Source organism: Protopterus annectens, chromosome 12.part0 (assembly GCF_019279795.1).
Source record: "Protopterus annectens isolate FY-2018-M chromosome 12.part0, PAN1.0, whole genome shotgun sequence".
In the NCBI taxonomy this organism is placed as follows: domain Eukaryota; kingdom Metazoa; phylum Chordata; order Ceratodontiformes; family Protopteridae; genus Protopterus; species Protopterus annectens.
The window spans coordinates 533,231,399-533,252,575 of NC_056746.1; the positions used below are offsets into that span (position 1 = coordinate 533,231,399).

Consider the following 21,177-nt stretch of genomic DNA (forward strand, 5'->3'; position numbering starts at 1 on the left):
GCTCAAGCCCACCAGCCTAGCTGCTGACAACCTCCCATCAGAATTCCTCAAAGCTGCCTCCAAAGTCGTGGCCTACCCCATTTCTAACCTCATCAACCACTCTGTCTGAAAACCATGTCCCACTAATCTGGAAAGTCTCCTACATCACCCCACTGCATAAAGGTGGCAACTCTACCAAGCTTACTAATTACAGGCCCACTGCCAGTCTTTCACCTTCCTCCAAAATACTAGAAAAATCTATTCACTCCTAGCTTTTAAACTACCTTCCCTCCAATAACCTCCTATCAAACACAACATGGATTTCGCCCCAACCACAGCACTACAACTGCCCTCCTCAGTTTTACTAACACAATAAATGAACACAGAAATCAGAATAAGTAGGTCTCTGCCATCTTTCTAGATCTTGCAAAGGCATTCGATACAGTTTCATACCAAAAACTGCTGTCAGAACTGGCCATATTACATGTCAGTCATTCTTCCCTAGCTTGGTTCCACAGCTATCTAACAAAACACCAGCAGGCTGTTAGATGGCAACAGGAGCTATCATCTTTACTCCCTGTTAACACTGGAGTTCCACAAGGCTCCATACTAGGCCCCTTACCTTTTACGATCTTCACAAATCAACTCCATAAATCCACATCTCTCGCCTCTGTCATCCAATATGCAGATGACGCTACCCTGATATGCTCCGCCCCCCTCTAACACAACTAAAGGCTATAACATAACAATCCTTCCTAGAAATAGAATCCTGGCTAACACTAACCTCATGCTGAACCCAAACAAGACCAAACTCATGATCTTTCTCCCCACCAAAACACCCAATCCCTCAGCCACTTTTCAAATCCACTCCAACACAAACACCAGCTCACATACCAAATTACTAGGTGTCACAATTGATAGCAAATTAAAATTCGACCTACACCTCTCTCAAACCATTAAAAAACACATCAAACTAGGCTCTCTTTACTGAATTAATCCTTTCCTAACTTTTAGTTATGTACTTACCATAACTTTAGATGTTTGGGATCCATCTCGCCTACATTCTGTACTGATGGGCTCGGAGCCGATCCTCGGCTCCGACTCGGCACGCTATGCTATAGAGCGAAGCCTCTTATTGGCTGAGCTATTCTCTATCCCAGGATGCACCACCACTAATCCCCCAGATCTTGCTTGCCCGCATTCATGCACACACACATAACTGTTTATATAACATTGCCAGATGTTTCAAGATGAAACAATAGAATTCGGACCGTCCGATCTCTTCTGATCTCCAAGGCAGGGGGAAGGAGGGTGGGTTATTAGAATGTAGAGATGGATCCCAAACATCTAAAGTTATGGTAAGTACATAACTAAAAGATGTTATGTGATCCTATCTCGCCTACATTCTGTACTGATGGGACAGCGTCCCTAGCACCTAATTCCTGGGTGGCTCACTGGAAAACACTCCTGAGCACTGTGGAACCAAATGAAGCTCGCCCCCGAGATGCCACATCCAATTTGTAGTGGGAAATGAAAGTGTGTGGGGAAGACCATGTAGCCGCAGCACAAATGTCACTAATGGCAAGCTTAGAATGGAATGCTATTGAAGTAGCCATAGCTCTTGTAGAGTGAGCTTTGATAGAGGTTGTAAGCTCTTTATTAGAAGAGGCATAAGCCTGACTAATACAGTCCCTGATCCATTTGGCAATAGTGACCTTTGTGACGGCTTTGCCCAATTTATTATCCGAAAAGGACACAAACAATTGATCTGTTTTCCGTGTTTGTTGGGTCCTGTCTAAATAAAAGCATAATTGCCTATGAACATCCAATGTGTGGAAGATGTATTCCGCTTTGTTTGAGTACTTTGGAAAGAAAACTGGAAGTTCTAATGACTGTTGCAGGCAAAAACTGGAACAAACTTTAGGGACAAAAGATGGATCAGGCCTGAGGGATACTCTATCTTTGTGAAAAAACAGGTACGGTGGTTTTACAGATAGCGCTTGAAGCTCTGAAACTCTTCTGGCAGAAGTAATCGCGACCAGAAAGGCAGTTTTCCAAGAAAGAAATTTCAAATCACATGTTGCTGCCGGTTCGAAGGGGGAGGAGGTTAAGGCACGTAACACCACATCGAGATCCCACGGAGGAGCAGGATGAGAAATCGGAGGTCGTAAAAGAGCAGCACCTTTCATGAAGGTTTTACACAATCTGTTGCTCATTAAAGGTGGGTTTATAGATTCATGAAAATTGGAAATAACTGCCAATTGGACCTTGATGGTAGAGACTGAAGAACCTTGATTGAATAGGGAAGTTAGAAATTTCAGGACTTCCGATACCGGAACAGTGATGGGATCCAGACCCCGGAGTTGAGCCCAAATAGCAAATCTCTTCCATTTGCTAGTATACAATTTCTTAGTGGCAGACTTGTGGGCCGAGGATAAGATATGTATGACTTCCGGGTCTAAGGTATGATTCCTGACTATAGTCGGAAGAGGAGGAGCCAAGCTGTTAACTTCAAAGTGTGAAGGGACTGATGGAGTTGTCCCGACTGATGAATTAATAGGTCTGGGATCTGATCCAGGAACCATGGACCGTCCAGTGCATATTTCGAAGATAGGGAACTATACCTGGCGAGGCCAGTAAGGGGCAACTAAAATCATTTTGCTCCCCAAGTGAGACGCCTTTTGGATCACTCTGGGAAGGAGGGGAACTGGAGGGAAGAGTATAGCAAGCGTGGAGCCAAGGATGGGCTAATGCTATACCCATAGGACTCTCCCCCGGAGCAATGGGAAACGAAGAACATCTTTCTGCACTTAGCGTTCAGCGGTGTTGCAAAAAGGTCGCAACAAAGAGTTCCCCATCTGCTGAAGATCTGAGTTGTCACTGCATCGTTCAGAGACCACTCGTGAGGAGAGAGGATAGTTCTGCTTAGTCTGTCGGCTATCACGTTGGATTTGCTAGGGATATGAGTTGCTACCAGAAAACGTCTGGTCGCCACTGCCCATTCCCAAACTCTCATGGCCTCTCTGCAAAGAGGGTAGGATCTGGTCCCTCCCTGCTTGTTCAGATACCAGACTACTGACATGTTGTCGGAGTGAACAGCAATTACGCTCTGAGGGAGGTAATCGTGGAGGGCTTGTAGAGACAGAAACACCACCCTCATTTCTAAAATGTTGATATGAAGGAGACTCTCTTCTGAATGCCATTTGCCTTGGACTGACCTGCCCAGGGAATGCCCTCCCCACCCCATCTGGGAGGCGTCCGTTGTCAATGTGGCCATAGGAGGAGGTGGAACAAAGGGTCGTCCCTGATCCAGACTGGAGGGCACCAGCCACCAGCGAAGGTCCCTTTTGCAGGTTTCCGTGATCCGTATGAGGTGACTGAGAGGGGGATCCTGAAAGGACCACTGTGTCGAAAGGAGCCACTGGAGAATTCTCATATGCAATCTTGCTAAGGGGACTAGAAGAACAGTGGCCGACAGAGCCCAATAGCTGCAGGACCATCCTGGCTGGAGCTTTGGATCTGAGAAGCAAGGCTCGGACATGAGCCTGTATAGTTTGTATCCTTTCTGTAGGAAGATAGACCCGCATTCGGTTTGAGTCTATCTCTACTCCGATGAACCTTATGCGCTGAGATGGCAGCAACACAGACTTTGGCCAATTGAAGGTGATTCCAAGGGAAGTGCCTAGTGATATTGTGGCTTGTAGGTTCTGCAATAGTAGATGCCTGGAGGTGGCAGTTAGGAGCCAGTCGTCCAGATACGGAAACACCTGGAATCCTAGACTCCTCAGGTGAGCAGTCATGACCGCCAAACATTTGGTGAACACCCTGGGGGCTGTGGTGAGACCAAAGGGCAGTGCGCAGAACTGAAAATGACTGTCTCCCAGGCTGAAGCGCAAATGTCTCCTGGACGCCTGATCTACCAGGATGTGGTAATAGGCGTCCTTGAGATCTATGGAGCACATCCAAACACCTTTCTCCAGCAGTGGGAGAATGGATTTTAAGGTGACCATTCGGAACTTGGACTTTTTGACTGATCGATTTAGGATACTGAGATCCAAAATGGGCCTCAAGTCCCCGGTCTTTTTTGGCACCAAAAAGAATCTTGAGTAAGGACCTAATCCGATCTGGTCTGCGGGGACCGGTTGGATGACTCCTTTTTGAAGCAGCTTTGAGATTTCTAAGGCTGCGATTTCCCGTTGACTGGGTGGCGGGTCCGGGATTTTCTTGGATGGCGGTGGGGGGTGTGAAAAGGGGATGGCGTAACCTCCGGCAATGATTCGAAGCACCCATCGGTCCTGAGTGATACTTTCCCAGGCTTTTAGGTGCCTCAAAAAACGACCCCCGACTGGCTCCGAAGCTGCACAGTCGGGCAATCCTTCAGGGATTGTGGAAAGCTGAAGAGCCACGAAAGGTCTCGCGGTCTCCAGTGTTGCGGGGGCCTCTGCCGCCCCTGGGACGGCGTCTTCCAGAAAAATTTCCCCCTCCTCTGCCTCTAGAAGGGGGATCGTCCTGCTGCGAGGGATAAGACTTCTGGGATTTACGGAACCACATTTTCCCTCCTCTTTAGCCTTGGGATAAGGCCGAAAGGGAGTGGAAAATCGTGCCCCTACGGCAGTCAAAGTCTTACCTTCTTGCTCGCAGCGGGTCAATGTGTCCTTTACCTTGGGTCCAAACAAACAAAGAGGACCCATCAAAGGGAGCGTCGGCAAAGGAAGACTTAAAGGCTTCCGCAAAATGACACAGGCGGAGCCAGGCTTGCCTCCGTAGAGCAACACCCGTACCCACCGCTCTACTCGCCCCCTCGGCTGCATATGAAATGAGCCTCATGGACGAGTTTGATATCGATGACAGCGTAGCCAACTGAGAGCCAACCGTCTGAGCCAGCTGCTCAGGTAGGTTACCCAAGAGGGTATCTGAAAGCTCCTTGATCAGATCCCTCTGAAATCTAGTGAAGTGCGTTAAATAGTTCAGGGACCTTAAGGTAAAGGCTGCTGAACTGAGGGTGCTTCCGTGCGATCCATGCTCCTAGACTCCTTATTAGGAGGATGGACGGACGCCAAAGCCTCTGCTACATCTTGTTGGGTAGCAGATGCCACCACCAAGGCGTCTCTACAGCCACACCTTTGGTCAAAAACTCCTTCTCTGGGGGTGCTGATAAGAACTTATTTGGGCGAGCAAGCACCGGTTCCACAGAGTCTGGATGTTCCCACGCCCTTTGACAGATCAAATCTAGGAGCTCGTCGAAGGGCGGAGACACCCAGGAGGCGGAGGGCTGAGCCCCGAAGGCCTTGAGGAACACCGACTCGTCAGCGGAAGGGGGTTTGGAATGGCAGCCGCCTTGTTGTTTGAGGGCTTCCAAGATGTCTGCAAAGGAGACATCATCTTAGGACGACTTAGGGGACCCCTCCGCATCATCAAGATCGGTGTCCGACGTGAGAGACTCATCGGGGGAGTCTACGTGCTTCCTCTTGCACAGTCTTTTCCTTGGGGGTTCCTCCGAAGAAGCTTCAGAGGGACCTCCAGGAGGGGGGAACCCCCACTGGGGGTGACCTCAGGCCCCGGGGCTCCGCTGTCTAGGGACATGGGGACTACCAAAGACCCAGTCTCCGTGTGTAGGGAAGGTGCTGGTGAGACCGTGGAGGTAGCCAAAGAAGATTTGGCCAAAGCACTCCTCATGGCCCTGAAGGCCGGACCGCCAGAGTCCTGGGAAGGTCCAACCCCATGGCCACAACAGTAGACGGTACCCCCACAGCCGGCCTTTGAGAGGAAGGCTCGAACCGAAAACATCGGTCCCGGCATCCCCAGGGCCGACGGAGGAGGTCCGTGTACCGAACTCCGACTCGAGCGGGTTGGAGTAAGTCGTCGGGCCGACCAAAACCTCCATCGGCTCCAACAGTGCGAGGCTGTTGGAGGAGGAACCAGAACTACAGGGTGGGCCATCGGCTCCGAAGCCGAATGGGCTGGAGCCGAAACTAATTTCTGGAATACAGGAGACTGAAACAGTCTTAGGAGCACCCTGTCAATGTCCGAATCCGACATCTTGGAAGATCGGGAGGAGACCGACCGGGTCGAACCGACTTCTCCATCGGCTCCGAAGGACTGGGGACCGGCTCGAATAGACTCGACCAGTATCGGTGCGAGGAGATTCCAAAACAATTTCCCTCGGTGCGAGGTGGGCTTCGGCGCCGAAGGGGAAGAGTCTGAGCCGGCAACCTTCATCGGCTCCAAAATCAGTGGAGCCGATGAAGGTGACCCGCCTCTCGAAGCCCCAGCCATCGGCTCCGAAACCAGAGGAGTCGAGACTGGAGGCATCGAGGCAGACCGTTCCGCCCTCGGCTCCGAAGTCCGTGGAGTCGATAGAGAAGCCTGCCTAGATTTCTTACTGGTCGGTTCCGACGGACTGGTCGGAGCCGACGATTTCTTTTTCTTGGCTGAAGAGGAAGATAAGGCCTCCTCGAAGGAGGGTTTAATCAGCCCTTTCAAGATCAATTTATTCTTCCTCTCTTGGAGGACCCTAGAGGAAAAAGCGTGACACACGCTGCAAGACTCCTGTAGGTGTTTGGCGCCTAAACAGTACACGCATAAGGAGTGATCATCGGTGATGGACATTTTATAGTTGCATCTCCTGCACTTTTTAAATCCTGAGGGTCTATGCTCTTTGGACATAATGCCTGTAAACTACTCACTATATCAGTAGAAAAAAACACAATGTATGTTACTTAGTAAAGATTTAACAATAAACCTTTTTTTTTTTCTTTTAAACGAAAGGCCATAAAAAATTAACAAGTACAACCACAAAAAACGCCAAAAAGGAGGGCCAAGAACCCTCTAACTTAAACAGGTACTTGACCTCTCTAAAATAAGAAGACTCACTAAAGAATAGGGGAAGGCCCCTCTAACTTAAACGGAAATCTTTCCCTGTTCAATCACACAAATTTACCACAAAAATTATTCAAAAACACACTGATACACAACGATAGCTGTTAAAACAGCTTAATAAAGAATTTCCTGACAGAAAAACTTTAAGAAAAACAGCACTTAGCTCAGCCAAGTTCGAGACCACGTCCTAGCTTGTAAGCGGCAAACGAGATCTGGGGGATTAGTGGTGGTGCATCCTGGGATAGAGAATAGCTCAGCCAATAAGAGGCTTCGCTCTATAGCATAGCGTGCCGAGTCGGAGCCGAGGATCGGCTCCGAGCCCATCAGTACAGAATGTAGGCGAGATAGGATCACATAACATCTAGCCATTCTAGACTAAGCATCGCCAGGACTCATCTCTTATCTACTGTTCTCTATGCTTCTCCCATCTTTACAAACCTTAACAAAAACTGACCTTACCAAACTTGAATCAGCCTACAATAAAATAGCCAAGTTCACCACTAGCTCCACATATAGGTCCCACCACTGCTCTGCCCTACAACAAATAAACTGGCTAGAATTTCCACAACTAATCTATACCAAACTTGTCTTTACTCACCAACTGATATACCTGCCAAAAGGAACCCCAGCCCTACAACAATTACTCCAACCATATGCCAACACTTTTAACAGTCTTACATTTTTTTGAAAATTTAAGTAGATGCTGGATCAAATAAATGGTCTTTGTCCAAAGGGGCTTCCAGCAACTTAAGTTTTGACATTATCAGGCAAAGACTATAAATGCAGCAGAGTTGTACGCTTTCTTCCAGTACCTATCCATAGCTCTACTGTTCTCGTCATCGGTCAAGGTATTTGCAAAGTGTAGGAGTTTAGATGCTTTGTCTGATTCAACTGAAATCACAGCAAGGCCTGGCGAAGTATTCTTGTATAAACATTTGAGCAGGTAGCTAGGACTCCTGTCAAGAGCAATAAAAACAAAGATGGCATTAAAATCACAAGCACTGACAGCATGATAGTCTCTGCATACAGAAGCAGAAGGGTATCAAACAGATAAGAAAAATACAGGTGGTGACTGATTCTGAATATATTCATTCCCCTGAAACTGCTCTTCTAGAATGTTAACGGTCTTACTAACCAACAGAAAGTGCAAAAAATATTTATGTGCATAAAGACAAGTGAAGTACTAATTCAAAATTTACAAAAAACACTCGCAGAGACAGCTATTAAAGAATGGCAATCAGACGGGTACATAAGAACCAGTACAAGAGGATTAAAATTAATAAGAGCATCCGTTTTGATTAAGAGATAAATAACCCATTGGATGAATATATGATACTGGGAGGTTACTGGCAAGGAAAAAAAAAAGACGATTATAGCAAATAACTATACTTCACCTAAAACTGGATAAAGTGAATTAAAAAAGGCTGATAAAAGAAGTAATTAGTTATCAACAATACAGCAACATCTAGGAAGTACAGTTGTGTACACTTACCATAAATGTAGATGTTAGAGTGTATTCATTGTTGCAGTCATTACATTTGGGTAATCTGCTGGCAGGTTGCCCTCAGTTAAAGTCTTGGGTCCTGCGTCGTGTCGGTTGCTGCCTCTTCTTCCATGATGTCAGGTCGTCAGGGGTATAAAACATGCAGCAGATGCCATTACATCAGTTTTTCTTGCTCAAGATGTCAGGTGCCCCCCAAATGGGGATTAAAAAAAAAAAAAAAATATATATATATATATATATATATATATATATATATATATATTTTTTTTTTTTTTAATTGGAAACACAAAAATATACCTCCAAACAAAGGCAAATACATCAAAAAGGCTTTTAAGCATAGTAAAAGAAAGTATAATAAAAAAAAAAAAACGGGGTTGGAGGGAGGGTAACAAGGACTGCAACAATAAATACACTCGAACATCTACATTTATGGTAAGTGTACACAACCGTACTATGTTCATCGTGTTTCACTGTTACAGTCATTACATTTGGGTAGATTCCCAAAGCTAAGGTTGGGAGGATGGATTTATACAGCATTAGGAACAGCTATAAGGCCCTGTAAAACAGCAGTGGCAAAGCCAGCTCTGGATTTAGAGAAAATTGTTAAGTGATGATGCTTGGTGAAAGCATGAACTGAACTCCAGGTAGCAGCTTCTAGAATATCCCTGGTAGGAACACCTCTGAGAAAGGTTGCTAAAATAGATGCAGCCCTGGTGGAATGAGATCTGTTCCCCTGGGGGATAGGTTTTCTATGGTGCTTATAACAGAAATGAATACAATGGCTTATCCATTTAGAAATAGTTTGCTTTGAAATAGCCTTCCCCTCTGCCCCTGCAGCAAATGCTACCAGCAGTTTTTCAGATTTTCTTTGAGATTTACTCCTGTCCAAGTAGAATCTAAGTTGTCTGTGCACATCCAGTGAATGCAGAATCCGCTCTCCCTTGTTCTGTGGATTGGGAAAGAAAGTTGGCAAATGAATGGACTGATTAAGAGCCACACTGGATACCACCTTGGGCATGAATGATAGAGTGGTCCTGAGTACACCCTGTCCGCATGAAAGATGAGGAAAGGCTCCACTGCCATAAGGGCCTGTAATTCAGATATCCTTCTAGCTGAAGTGATTGCTAATAGGAAGGCTGTTTTCCAGGAAAGAAATTTTAAGTCTGCAGTTGCAGCTGGCTCGAAAGGAGGTAGAGTGAGTTTCTCCAATACAAAGTTAAGGTCCCAGGTAGGGGTTGGAGCTCTCCTTGGTGGTCTCAAATATTTGGCCCCTCTGAGATACTGCTTCAGAAGACGATGAGAGAAGGGGGGGGGGGGTCTGTGTTGCAATGAGCTGAAATGGCTGAGGCATGGACTTTTATGGAAGAAAATGACTGGCCCTAGTGAAGCATCTCAGTTGAGTATTGCAAAATCTGAGGTAAACTAGGCACTGCTGTGCTCATCCCTTGAAACTGATTCCAGGCAAAGAATCTTTTCCATTTGTCAGCATAAGATTTGCTAGTACTAGGTCTTCTCGCCTCCAAAATGACATCCATCACGTTTGCTGAGGGATGCTAAGGGGGAATTTAAGTGATTCGCCAAGCTGCAAGATTCATTGTTTGGAGCGGAGGGTGCAGAATTTGGTTCTCCTGCTGAGACAGTAAGGAAAGGTGTCTAAGGCAGGTGCCACGGAGAAATGTGCGACACACTGCGCAGGAGTGGGTACCAGTGTTGGCGAGGCCAGTCTGGAGCAATCAAAATCATTTTTGGTTTGTCCTGTTTGACCTTTAGTAGAACTTTGGAGAGCAAAGGCAGAGGGGGAAAGGCAGCTGACGGACACCGCATCCACTTTCCAGGCATTTTTGACGAGTTCTTGTGCAAAATTTGTCCAACTGGTAGTTCTGGGGTGAGGCAAAAAGATCTAGGTCTGGGCTCCCCTATTTGCATGTCAACATGTTGAAAACCCGTGGTTCCAGTTTCCATTCGTGAGGGTCCGTGAGATTTCTGCTTAGTTAATCTGCTGGAACATTCTGTTTTCCTGGCAGGAATTGAGCTTGTAGTTGTACTTGATAGCTCAAGGCCGTGTTCCACAATGCCATGGCTAGTCTGCAGAAGGGGTAGGAATGTGTAGCCCCTGCTTGTTTATGTACCACATAACCGTGGTGTTGTCCGTCTTTATCAGTAATTATCCTGGATGAAGGTAGTCCTTAAAGGCTGTCAGTGCATTCTGTTCAGCTAGCATTTCTTTTTGATTGATATGAAGGTGCATTTGATTTGGGCTCCATTTGCCATGAATGCACTTCCCTGCCAGAGGAGCCCCCCCATGCATAGTCTGATGAGTCTGTAGTTAGGGTTTGGGCGGCAGGGGGTAGTGTGAATGGCAGTCCCTTAAGGTGGCAGGCCTCTTCCCACCACAGGAACTCTAGGTGCAGGCAAGGTATGATAGGAATCATTGTTTCCAGGCTGTGACAATGTTGACTCCATAAACTTTTTAAGTACCATTGAAGTTTCCTCTTATACAGTCTTGCATATGGAATTAGAAGAATGCAGGAGGCCATGAACCCCAAAGGCTTGCAGTATTTGCCTTGCAGATAGAGGTTTTGTGGCCACCTGTTTGAAGACAGACACCAAATGAATTGGCTTTTCTGGCGTAAGGAAAGCCATCTGGGCAGTTGTATTCAAGCTTGCCCCCCGGAATGTAATCTTTTGAGAGAGTACCAGTTCAGATTTCTTTTCGTTTATGGGGTACCCTAGACAGGTTAAAACTCTTTTTTACAAACACCAGATGTTTTAGAAGAATGACCTGGTTTTCTGCCTGAATTAGACAATCGTCCAGGTATAGACATATTCAAATATTTCTTTGCCTGTAAAATGCAATTACTGGAGCCAGGCACTTTGTGAATACCCTGGGCACAGTAGACAAGCCAAAGGGCAGTGCAGAGAACTGATAATGCATGCAGCCTGCTTTGAAGTGTAGGAATCTCCTGCGATTTCCTAACTGGGATATGCAGGTAAGCCTCTTAAGTAGAGAGTTGCCAACCAGGCATCCTTGGCTAGCATAGGAAGTAACTGGTGAAAAGTAAGCATCTTGAATTTTGGAATGTCCAGAAAGTTGTTTAGGGTAGACAGGTCCAGAATTGGTCGCCATGATTTGTCTTTTCTGGGTACCAGAAAAAGTCTGGAATAGAAACCTTGTCCAATTCCTCTTCTGGTACTAGTTGAATAGCTCACATGTTTAGGAGAGAAACAACTTGTTTCTGAGCCTTTGCCCACTGATTTCAGGGCAGGTCTGGCCACCCATTTGGAGTTGGCAGCGTGTGGAAATGAAATCTGTATCCCTGGGACACTATATTTAAAACCCATTTGTCCAGGGTTATAAGTTGCCAGTTTATTGAATGAAGAGCCAGTTTCCCCCCAAAGGGGCAGCTAAGAGGCAAGTGCTTGGTAATTTCAAAGGGAAGTCATTGACTCTGTTTACGATAGGGTGGTGCCTTGTTGTTTCCAGATTTGGAAGTGGAATCACACCATTGCTTAGTTCTGAAAGTCACTTGGGACTGAAACCTGGTGCTTTTGGAATGTCTGGGTTTGGCCGTAGTGGCTCTGGAAGGACCAGTTCTTAGTAGGCCAATGCCTACTAAATCTAGGAGGTTGCACTTGTAAGAAGTCTTTCACAGTTTGCATAGATTTAGCTTTATCTTCCATCTTTTTTAGAAATTCGTCAGCCTTATTGCCAAATAGGCGGTCCTGCTGTAAAGGAGCATCCAAAAGTTTTGCTTTACCATGTTCAGGCAGAGATTGCTCCTTAAGCCAAACATGCCTTCTAAGCACAGACCCAGTAACAGCATCCCTACAAGAGGTCTCTAAAGAATCAAAACCACATTGCAAAGTATGTTTGCCAACTTCTTCAGCTGAATGCAATACATCCTGCAAATCTTTATTCTCCACATAGTCAGAAATCAACATCATTTTCTGTTTAAGCAGTCCCATGATAAGCTGTTGATATTTTGGCATATGAAATTGACAGTTTAAAGCCCTGACTGCTAAGGTTGCAGAAGTATAAACCTTTTTACCCCATCTATCCAGTGCCCTGGAGTCTATCAGAAGGGGTAGGATTTTTAGCAGTAGAAGTCTTAATGCCCTTGGGCCCCTGAGAAATGGTTTCAGGATCCGCAACAGGAATCTTAAAAAGGAATTTGTGGGAGTCAGGAACCCTGTAGTACCTGTCTGGTTTTCTAGGGGCTGGAGGCAAGGAATCAGGGACCATACTGGATTCCGAAAACACATCAACAATATTTAGTACAGGAGGTATAGCCAAAGGCCTATGCTGAGGAAGAAGGAAATCCCTAAGCCTCTTTTTAGATTCAGAGAAATCCTGACTTTCCCAGTGGAAATGCTTTCTTAAGGTATGTAAAGTTTCCCCAAAAGAGAAATCCTCAGGCAGAGAAGCAGAGGGAATGGAATCCTCTGCAGAGTCCTCTTAAGTAGGTATGGACAAATCCAGATTAGAAGAGTCAGAAGAAACCGAGTCCTGTTCAGAAGATTCATAGTCAAATTCAATCCTAGGCCTCTTGGAGTGGTGGGTTGACTACACCTGATTAAAGTAATTCAATCTTCAGCCATTTTGATCATTTGTTTTTAGGCATAGGGGCCTGAACATGTGGCCTGGGTGTCAGTTTTTTTAGACATAGATCGAGACTTAGGCCTTAGCATTGAAGTTCGAGTTGGTTTAATATCAAAGTCTGTAGGCCTGAATACACCCTCAGAAGCAGGTGCCTGCTCAGCGGCTCCGGACCCATCCAAGATAGAGACATCCGCGGGTTCCATATGTGAAGTATGTCGCAGCATACCGGACTCCGAATGGGTCTCAGTAGAGGCCTGTGAATCAGAAGTAGCAGGTACCAGGGGCTGAGAAAGCGCCTCACTGAGTACCGGCGAACTGGCGACTGGCTTAGGAGAAGCGTCATCTGCAGTTTTGGACCTCAACGGCCTGTCTTTTTCTTTGCGTTTTTTCAGTATTCCGGTAGTCGGATGGCTAACCGACGTCATTTCTGGATAACTAAACAGAGAACCAAAATATTTTAAAGCAAAAATGTACCAACGACAGATAGTGCGCTGATTAAATAAAGCAGAAAACCGACAGCAAGGTACGTCGTGGTCAGGGCCTAGGCAAGGAATACAGTACAAATGAAAGTCCTTATGAGGTATTTGCTTCCCACAAGTAATACAATTATTAACTTTTACGGACATCGGTAAGGAGCAAGAAAAAGTTTCCACAATGGGGTACTTGGCTTTTAGTTGAAGACTTAGGTTCTGAAATTCGAACACAAAAATTTCAGGAGTCTGCTGACAGTCACTTGTCAACTGCTTCTGCTTCGGGCACCGCATGGCAAGAAAGGCTGATGTAATGTCGTCGGCTGCATGTTTTAAACCCCGGACGACCTGACGTCATGGAAGAAGAGACAGCAACCAACGCAGGACCCAAGCCTTTGTTAATCAGACCAACTGAGGGCAACCTACCAGCAGATTACCCAAATGTAATGACTGCAACAGTGAAACACTATGAACATCAAATGTTTCAGGGAGATTTGGGAGAATTAATGTACCTGCGTAGGAGAAGTTTTGAACTTCTACATGAAAGTTTTTGGGTTAGTGGATTAAGTTTGTGTATTGTCTAATGAAAGAGAGTTCTTCTTACAGAGATTTAAAGCCTCTACCTCATCTTGCCCATTCATCTCTGAGAACACATGTACTTGGTAAAATCTTTTAATATGCCATTATTTTTTTCCTTTAATCAGATAATGCCCCAATTTTAGTTCAACTTAGAACGCCAGGTCATGACGACTGTAACAAACAAATGGCACTTTCCTGCACGTTGATTACCACACGAAAATATAAAAAGAGGCTGGAGAAGATTTAAATGCAGAAGTTACAGTGTGGTTCATTTATCCTCAATAGTCCATGTACGTACAGCCCCTTGCTCTCACTCCACTGATACTTTCTTGGAACATCCCTGTAAGGTTCTATTAATATTTCAAATTTGCTTCAAATAAAACTCACTGCTCAACACTGCACAGCCCTTAGACACCTAAAATGTCAAATTCTCACCACCTCTCTCCCAATTATTACTTACTCATCATTAATATACCAGCCTGAAAACAGTCCTGCCTCAAACACCATTCTGCAAAAATACTCTTCGACTAGATCCCTTTGCTCTGCAAACATACATTTACTTACTATACACAAGTTCAATAACTCCTCTGGTGACGCACTGTACTCCTATCTGTAGTGCTAAAATGTAGAACTCCATTCCTCTCACTATCAGACTCACTGACAATAGGCATAATTTTAAATTCTGAATGAAGCAACACCTACATAATCACTGGATATGCCCCAGACTACCCTAAGTGTTAATGCACTTAGCCTATTTTCCTTGCTGTCCTCATCTATCCTACTATAAACTTCTCGTAATGACACACTTGTAACACTACTATTCTGTTTTATTATATATACTGTCTATTTCTGAATTTCTTTCCCAAACATCACCTACCAAACTCCATAACCTACTTGTTCATACACTTTCATCCACATTTTTATTGCATGCATATCTTGCCTTACCTTTAGCATCTACTCCTTCTGCCAGCTTATTCCTAACTCATTAGGTTACACCCCAGTGTTTGATTCTGCTCTTCCTTTCAATTCAAATGCATGCTTAATGGACAATTTAAGTTCTAAAAAGTCAGTGACAGACTCAAGTGTCTAGCTAATTTCTCTGTTTTTTGGTAACTGTAATTGTTAAAGCTTAATGATAGACTGTATAACAAATGTAATCTTAGTTGTGTCTTTCAGCTTTTCCCGGTTAGGGGTCGCCACAACGAAACTCCGGTTTGCTAATGATTGGCAGTTGATTTTTAAGTGCTGAGTTGCCAGCCCTAACACACAACCTTCAACGAAGATACACCCATTCACGCATGTCTCCACAGAAGACGCTCTAGCTGAGAATCGAATGGGACAACGTCTTGCTGTGAGGCAACTACGCTACCGCAGCACCACCACCGCAGATCAACAAATGTAATCAGAGTACTGTGTATAAACTCTTTTTTTTTTTGTTTTGAATCTCAGTAATTTGTTGGAGCTTTTCTCCACAGCCCTTCACTGAAAAAGGGATTTTCATGCCAGTTTGGAATTTCCCAGTACACAAATGCAAAATAAAATAAAAACTAGAAAAAAAAATGCAAGGAAAAGGTTCCAGACTAGCCTTGCAGGTGGTCCCTTGAAGACAAGTGATAATTTGGTAGGGGGAAGAAGGGAAAGAGGGATGCCGTATCTGTCACACTGCCATGAATAGGATCCAGAGTTTGTTTCTTATTTTATCCATCTGCCCAATCCAACTGCTAGGACAGAATCCCAAGCTGCCCATTTTCTCAGGTGGTCTCATGAAGAGGCACCTTTCAGAACGGACGCCTGAAAGAAGTTCTAGACCTAAATAGGATATCCAATTTCTGTTTGGCAAATGTATTCAAAGTAGATCATGCTGTCGCAGCACAAATTTCTTCATGACTCCTCCAGTGATATAGAAGGTTAAAGCTCTGACTACAGCCCAGCCGACCTAGGTTTGACTTAACAGCTTGAGCAACTGACAAAGCGGCAGAAAGGGATGAGCATCACCATCCTTTGTGGGATGGCATTTGTGTGTCCCTCCAGCAACAATCCGTGGTGGAGGCTGGGCATGTTGCTATTCGGAGACCTGATTCAAATGAGGGATAGGGTGGGGAACATGGCTGTGCTGCTGCGGAAGTGGGGTAAAAACAGTGCACATCCCTGCTGCACACTCACACCTCAGGCTCTTAACATTGGAAATGTGAGGAAGTAGGGGGAAAATAGGGTAGGTCAAATGGAAACCACCCCCAACGGATGTGGATGGCCAGACACCTATGATGCTCTGAAGATCTGCACCAGCCCCAGTTCTACTGGAGGAAGCTCTGGGATTTAGGAGGTGGCTGACAGACCTGGTGATGGCTATGAGGCACTGGGTAGGAAACCGTAGAACAAGGCAGTAGGAAGAAAAGCTCCACCCAAAAACAATCTTCCACAGAGAAATTTCTGAATAACACACTAAAGACTGAAAAAGATCTGGTAGAAAAAGCTCTTGGTTCAGATAAAACTATTTCGGGAAAAGAGACAAAGGTGATGCAAACAGAAAGACATCTGGATAAGGTTTAGAGATTTTCTTGTCCATTTGTTTGGAACAAAGGAAATTAAACAAACATCTTTCTTGAATGACCTGGTTCTGAGGAGGTAGAATTTGGGCCGTCTATGAATACACAAGTATATAGCAAATATTTTCTTTGTTCAAATAGTTAGGGAAACTACTGACAGATGTACAGGGTTAGTTAGATTAGTCTCCAGTGTTTCTTTAAAAATAAAGGATGGGCCGCCTGGCATGTAGACACTGCACTTGGAAAATATTAAGCATGGTGGAGTAGATGACAATACGTGCAGTTCTGAAATCCACCTTGTCTGATGTAATTTCACCCCAAAACATTGTTTTCCAGGACGTTAAAAAAAAAAAAAAGTCTGCAGAAGGAGGCTCAAAGGCACACTAACATCTTCTAGAATAAAAACGAGGCCCCATGAAGGAGTGGGAGCTTTTACTGGAGGATGCAGAAGAAATAAACCTATGAGAAAAGCTTTACAAACTTTGTGTGATGCCACAAAATGGTTTTGGGACCCAGAATGGAAGTTTGAAATGGATGCCAACTGTACTTAATGTTACAGGCAGACTGCTTTTAAGAGGCCTACAAGATGTGTACTACCATTTAGGGCAAGGAAGTAACAAATGGAGCTCACATTTGGCACTGATATAATGCACCGATTCATGCAACTGGAATGCCTTTTTGTTGTTGTTTCATGCAATACCTTTTTGATCTCATTAACTTGATCAAACCATTTACAAGAGTACAAATGACTCAAGTCAATCTTACTTCCCACCTGCCTTACTGCCAAGCAGAATGGAACGTAAGAATCAAAGCCCAACAATTATGTTCAGCAGATGAAGGCTTTTTTGCGGTGTTCTATTTTCTTAGAATGTCCTACATGAAAGGCATGTTATGTGTAGAATGCAATTCCCAGAATTCAATACAGTTTGTGTCATCTTCAGGTGAGACCAGATAAAGTTGTGAGACCAGATAAAGTTAGTGTACAACTACAGATGGCTAGCTTTATAGAATCCTCCCCCAAATGAAATGACTGCTCAGTTCTACCCATGTGGGTCAGATCAGCAGATGCCAGGTCTTCAGCTTGAACTAGACTCCCCTGTATCAGTCAGTGCTACAATCTGTATGAAGAAACAGTTTATATAATAATAGAGGCACTATGCAACCGTAGTAATCATTTAAATTATTTATGCACACAAGAGTGCTGCAGTGGTTAACTAAAACTTTTGTGCTGCAGTCTTTTACAATTAGCATAGTCTTTAAATGTTTTCAGCAAGACTGTTAAACCCGAGTAGCAAATGCTTGCAGATTATCTGTCTCTCCTCTAGGGAAAGAGTAAGTGCTGTACTCTCATTTCTGAAGACAAGTCACCCTGTTCTACTTACTTGGTTGTTTTTTCCTTGTAAGATGAAAAGTTGCCCACACTGGAATTAAGGTTTCCGGCATCAAGTTCAGCATCATCAGATATGTGGTAATTGGTAGCCAGACGCAAACTGCGCCGTGACATTCTTGGAGAATCATAAACAGGATCAATCTTATGTTTTGCTTCAAAGTCGAGAGCTGCAGTACAGTAACTTGAACTACAGATAAATAAAAAAAAAAAATGTTAGAAGACAAGATATTCAGCAATATTCCAAAATCAATGACAGTACAGCTAAGAATGAACATATAAACTAGATATCAGCAAGTAATTTTACTATTCAACTTAAGACTCCAGGTGTGCACTACTGGTACACCAAAGTGTGCAAATGAGCAGTCAATATTCCACATTCTCAACAGTGTGCTCAAAGCATTCCATTCCAGAATTTCTCATTTCTATACTGACTCCACTACAGTTTTCAGTTCAACTCAGTTCTCTGCACCAGCATTTTACATTGTGCCCACTCACTGTCCACATTACTCTTAGATCTCTTACATAAGCCTTCACAGCTTCTTTCTTCTACTTCTTACCACATTTGCTGCCCTGAACTCTTCTCAAGTTAATAATACATCATGATTAAAATCTTCAAAAAGTACAGTTGTGTACACTTGCCGTAAGTGTAGATGTTCGAGTGTATTCACTGTTGCAGTCATTGCATTTGGTTAATCTGCTGGCAGGTTGCCCTCAGTTGGCCTGAAAAACAAAGTCTTGGGTCCTGCATTGGCTGCTGTCTCCTCTTCCATGACGTCAGGTCGTCTGGGGTATAAAACATGCAGCCGACCCCATTTTAATCAGTTTTCCTTGCCCCAGATGTCAGGTGCCCCCCAAATGGGGAGCAAAAATTATATATATAGGGGGCTGGCGGGTGGGTAACCCGGACTGCAACAGTGAATACACTCGAACATCTACATTTATGTTAAGTGTACACAACTGTACTATGTTCTGTGTGTTTCACTGCTGCAGTCATTACATTTAGGTAGAATCCCAAAGCTATGGATGGGAGGGTGGAATTATACAGCATTAGGAGCAGCTATAAGGCCCTGCAGGACAGCAGTGGCAAAACCTGCCCTGGATTTAGGAAAGAGAGGTAAATAGTAATGTTTGATGAACGTATGAACTGAGCTCCAAGTAGCTTCTAGAATGTCTCTGGTAGGAACACCTCTGAGAAAAGCTGCAGAAGTAGATGCAGCCCTGGTGGAATGGGATCTGATCCCCTTGGGGACAGGTTTACCATGGTGCATGTAGCAGAAATAAATACAATGGCTTATCCATTTTGAAATGGGCTGCTTTGAAATAGCCTTCCCCTGTCCCTGCAGCAAATGCCACCAGTAGTTGCTCAGACTTTCTTGGAGATTTTGTCCTGTTTAAGTAGAATCTTAGTTGTCTGTGTACATCCAATGAATGCAGAAACCGCTCCCCCTTGTTCTGCGGGTTTGGGAAAAAAGTTGGCAGATGAATGGTCTGATTAAGAGCCACACTGGATACCACCTTAGGCATAAAGGATGGATTGGTCCTGCGGGCCACCCTGTCCGGATAAAAGATAATGAAAGGCTCCACTGCCATGAGAGCCTGTAGTTCTGAAATCCTTCTAGCTGAAGTGACTGATAAAAGAAAAGTGGTCTTCCAAGAAAGAAAGTTTGTCTGCAGTAGCAGTTGGTTCAAAACGAGGTAGGGTGAGTTTTTCCAGCACAAAATTGAGGTCCCATGCAGGATTTGGTGCTCTCCTGGGAGGTCTCAAATTTTTGGACCCTCTGAGGTACTGCTTAAGCAGGGGATGAGAAAAGAGCGGAGGCTCTGTGTTGTAATGAGCAGAGATGGCAGAGGCATGGATTTTTATAGAAGAAAAAGATAGGCCCTTGTGAAGCATCTCAGTTAAATATTGCAGAATCTGAGGAACATTGGGCATTGCTGTGTTTATTCCTTGTGCTTGGTTCCAGGCACAGAATCTTTTCCATTTATCAGCATAAGATTTTCTAGTACTAGGCCTTCTAGCCTCCAAAATGACATCCATCACAGGTTTACTGAGAGATATGACTGGTGAAATTAGTTGATTAGCCATGCTGCAAGATTCAGAGTTTGGAGCGAAGTGTGCAGAATTTGATAGTTCTGCTGAGACAATAGATGAGGATTCTGAGGCATGTACCACGGAGGACGGTGTGACATTCGTAGAAGCGAGTACCAGTGTTGGCGAGGCCAGTCTGGAGCAATCAGAATCATTTTTGTTTTTTCCTGTCTGACTTTTAGCAAAACCTTGGAGAGCAGAGGCAGAGGGGGAAAGGCATAGACGGATAGGTTTTTCCAGCTGAAGGATAGAGCATCCACTTTCCAAGCTTTTTTGTGATGAATTCTAGTGCAGAATTTGTCTAACTGATAGTTTTGGGGAGAGGCAAAAAGATCTATGTCTGGGCTCTCCCATTTTCGTGTCAACATGCTGAAGATTTGTGGATCCAGTTTCCATTCGTGTGGGTCCATAAGATTTCTGCTTAGTTCGTCTGCCAGAGTATTTTGCTTTCCTGGCAGGAATTGAGCTTGTAGATGTATTTGGTAAGTCAAGGCTGTGTTCCACAAGGCCATGGCTAGTCTGCAAAGAGGGTAGGAGTGGGTACCCCCCTGCTTGTTTATGTACCACATAACTGTGGTGTTGTGCATCTTTATCAGTAGATGTCCTGGATGAAGGAAGTCCTTGAAGGCTGTCAGAGCATTCTGTACATGTAGCATTTCTTTCTGGTTGATATGTAGGTGCATTTGATTTGGGCTCCATTTGCCCTGAATGCATCTCTCTGCCAGATGGGCCCTCCACGCATAGTCTGATGCATCTGTAGTCAGGGTTTGGGTGGCAGGGAGTAGAATGAATGACAGTCCCTTGTTTTGGTGACAGGCCTCTGCCCACCATATGAACTCCTGTTGCAGGCAAGAAATGAGAGGACTCATTGTTTCCAGGCTGTGACAATGTTGACTCCATAAGCTTTTCAGGTACCACTGAAGTTTCCTCATATGCAGTCTTGCATATGGAATTAGGAAAATGCAGGAAGCCATGAACCCCAAAGCCTGCAGAATTTGTCTTGCAGATAGCTGGGTTTTTGTGGCCACTTGTTTGAAGTATGTTATCAATTGAATTTGTTTGTCTGGCGTGAGTTAAGCCATCTGGGCAGTTGTATTCAAGCTTGCACCCAGGAACGTAATTATTTGAGATGGTACCAGTT

General features: G+C 44.6%; 1 protein-coding gene across 6 annotated transcripts in view; it reads right to left on the reverse strand.

The window, feature by feature from the left end:
* Positions 1–21,177, reverse strand: part of SUN1 (Sad1 and UNC84 domain containing 1) — a 2,891,160-nt gene that overhangs the window by 1,868,604 nt on the left and 1,001,379 nt on the right. For all 6 annotated transcript variants that reach the window (XM_044089680.1, XM_044089681.1, XM_044089682.1 and 3 more), the window contains one exon: positions 17,940–18,134. In XM_044089680.1, the coding sequence (XP_043945615.1) occupies positions 17,940–18,134 (195 nt within the window). The remainder of the gene's footprint in view (positions 1–17,939; positions 18,135–21,177) is intronic.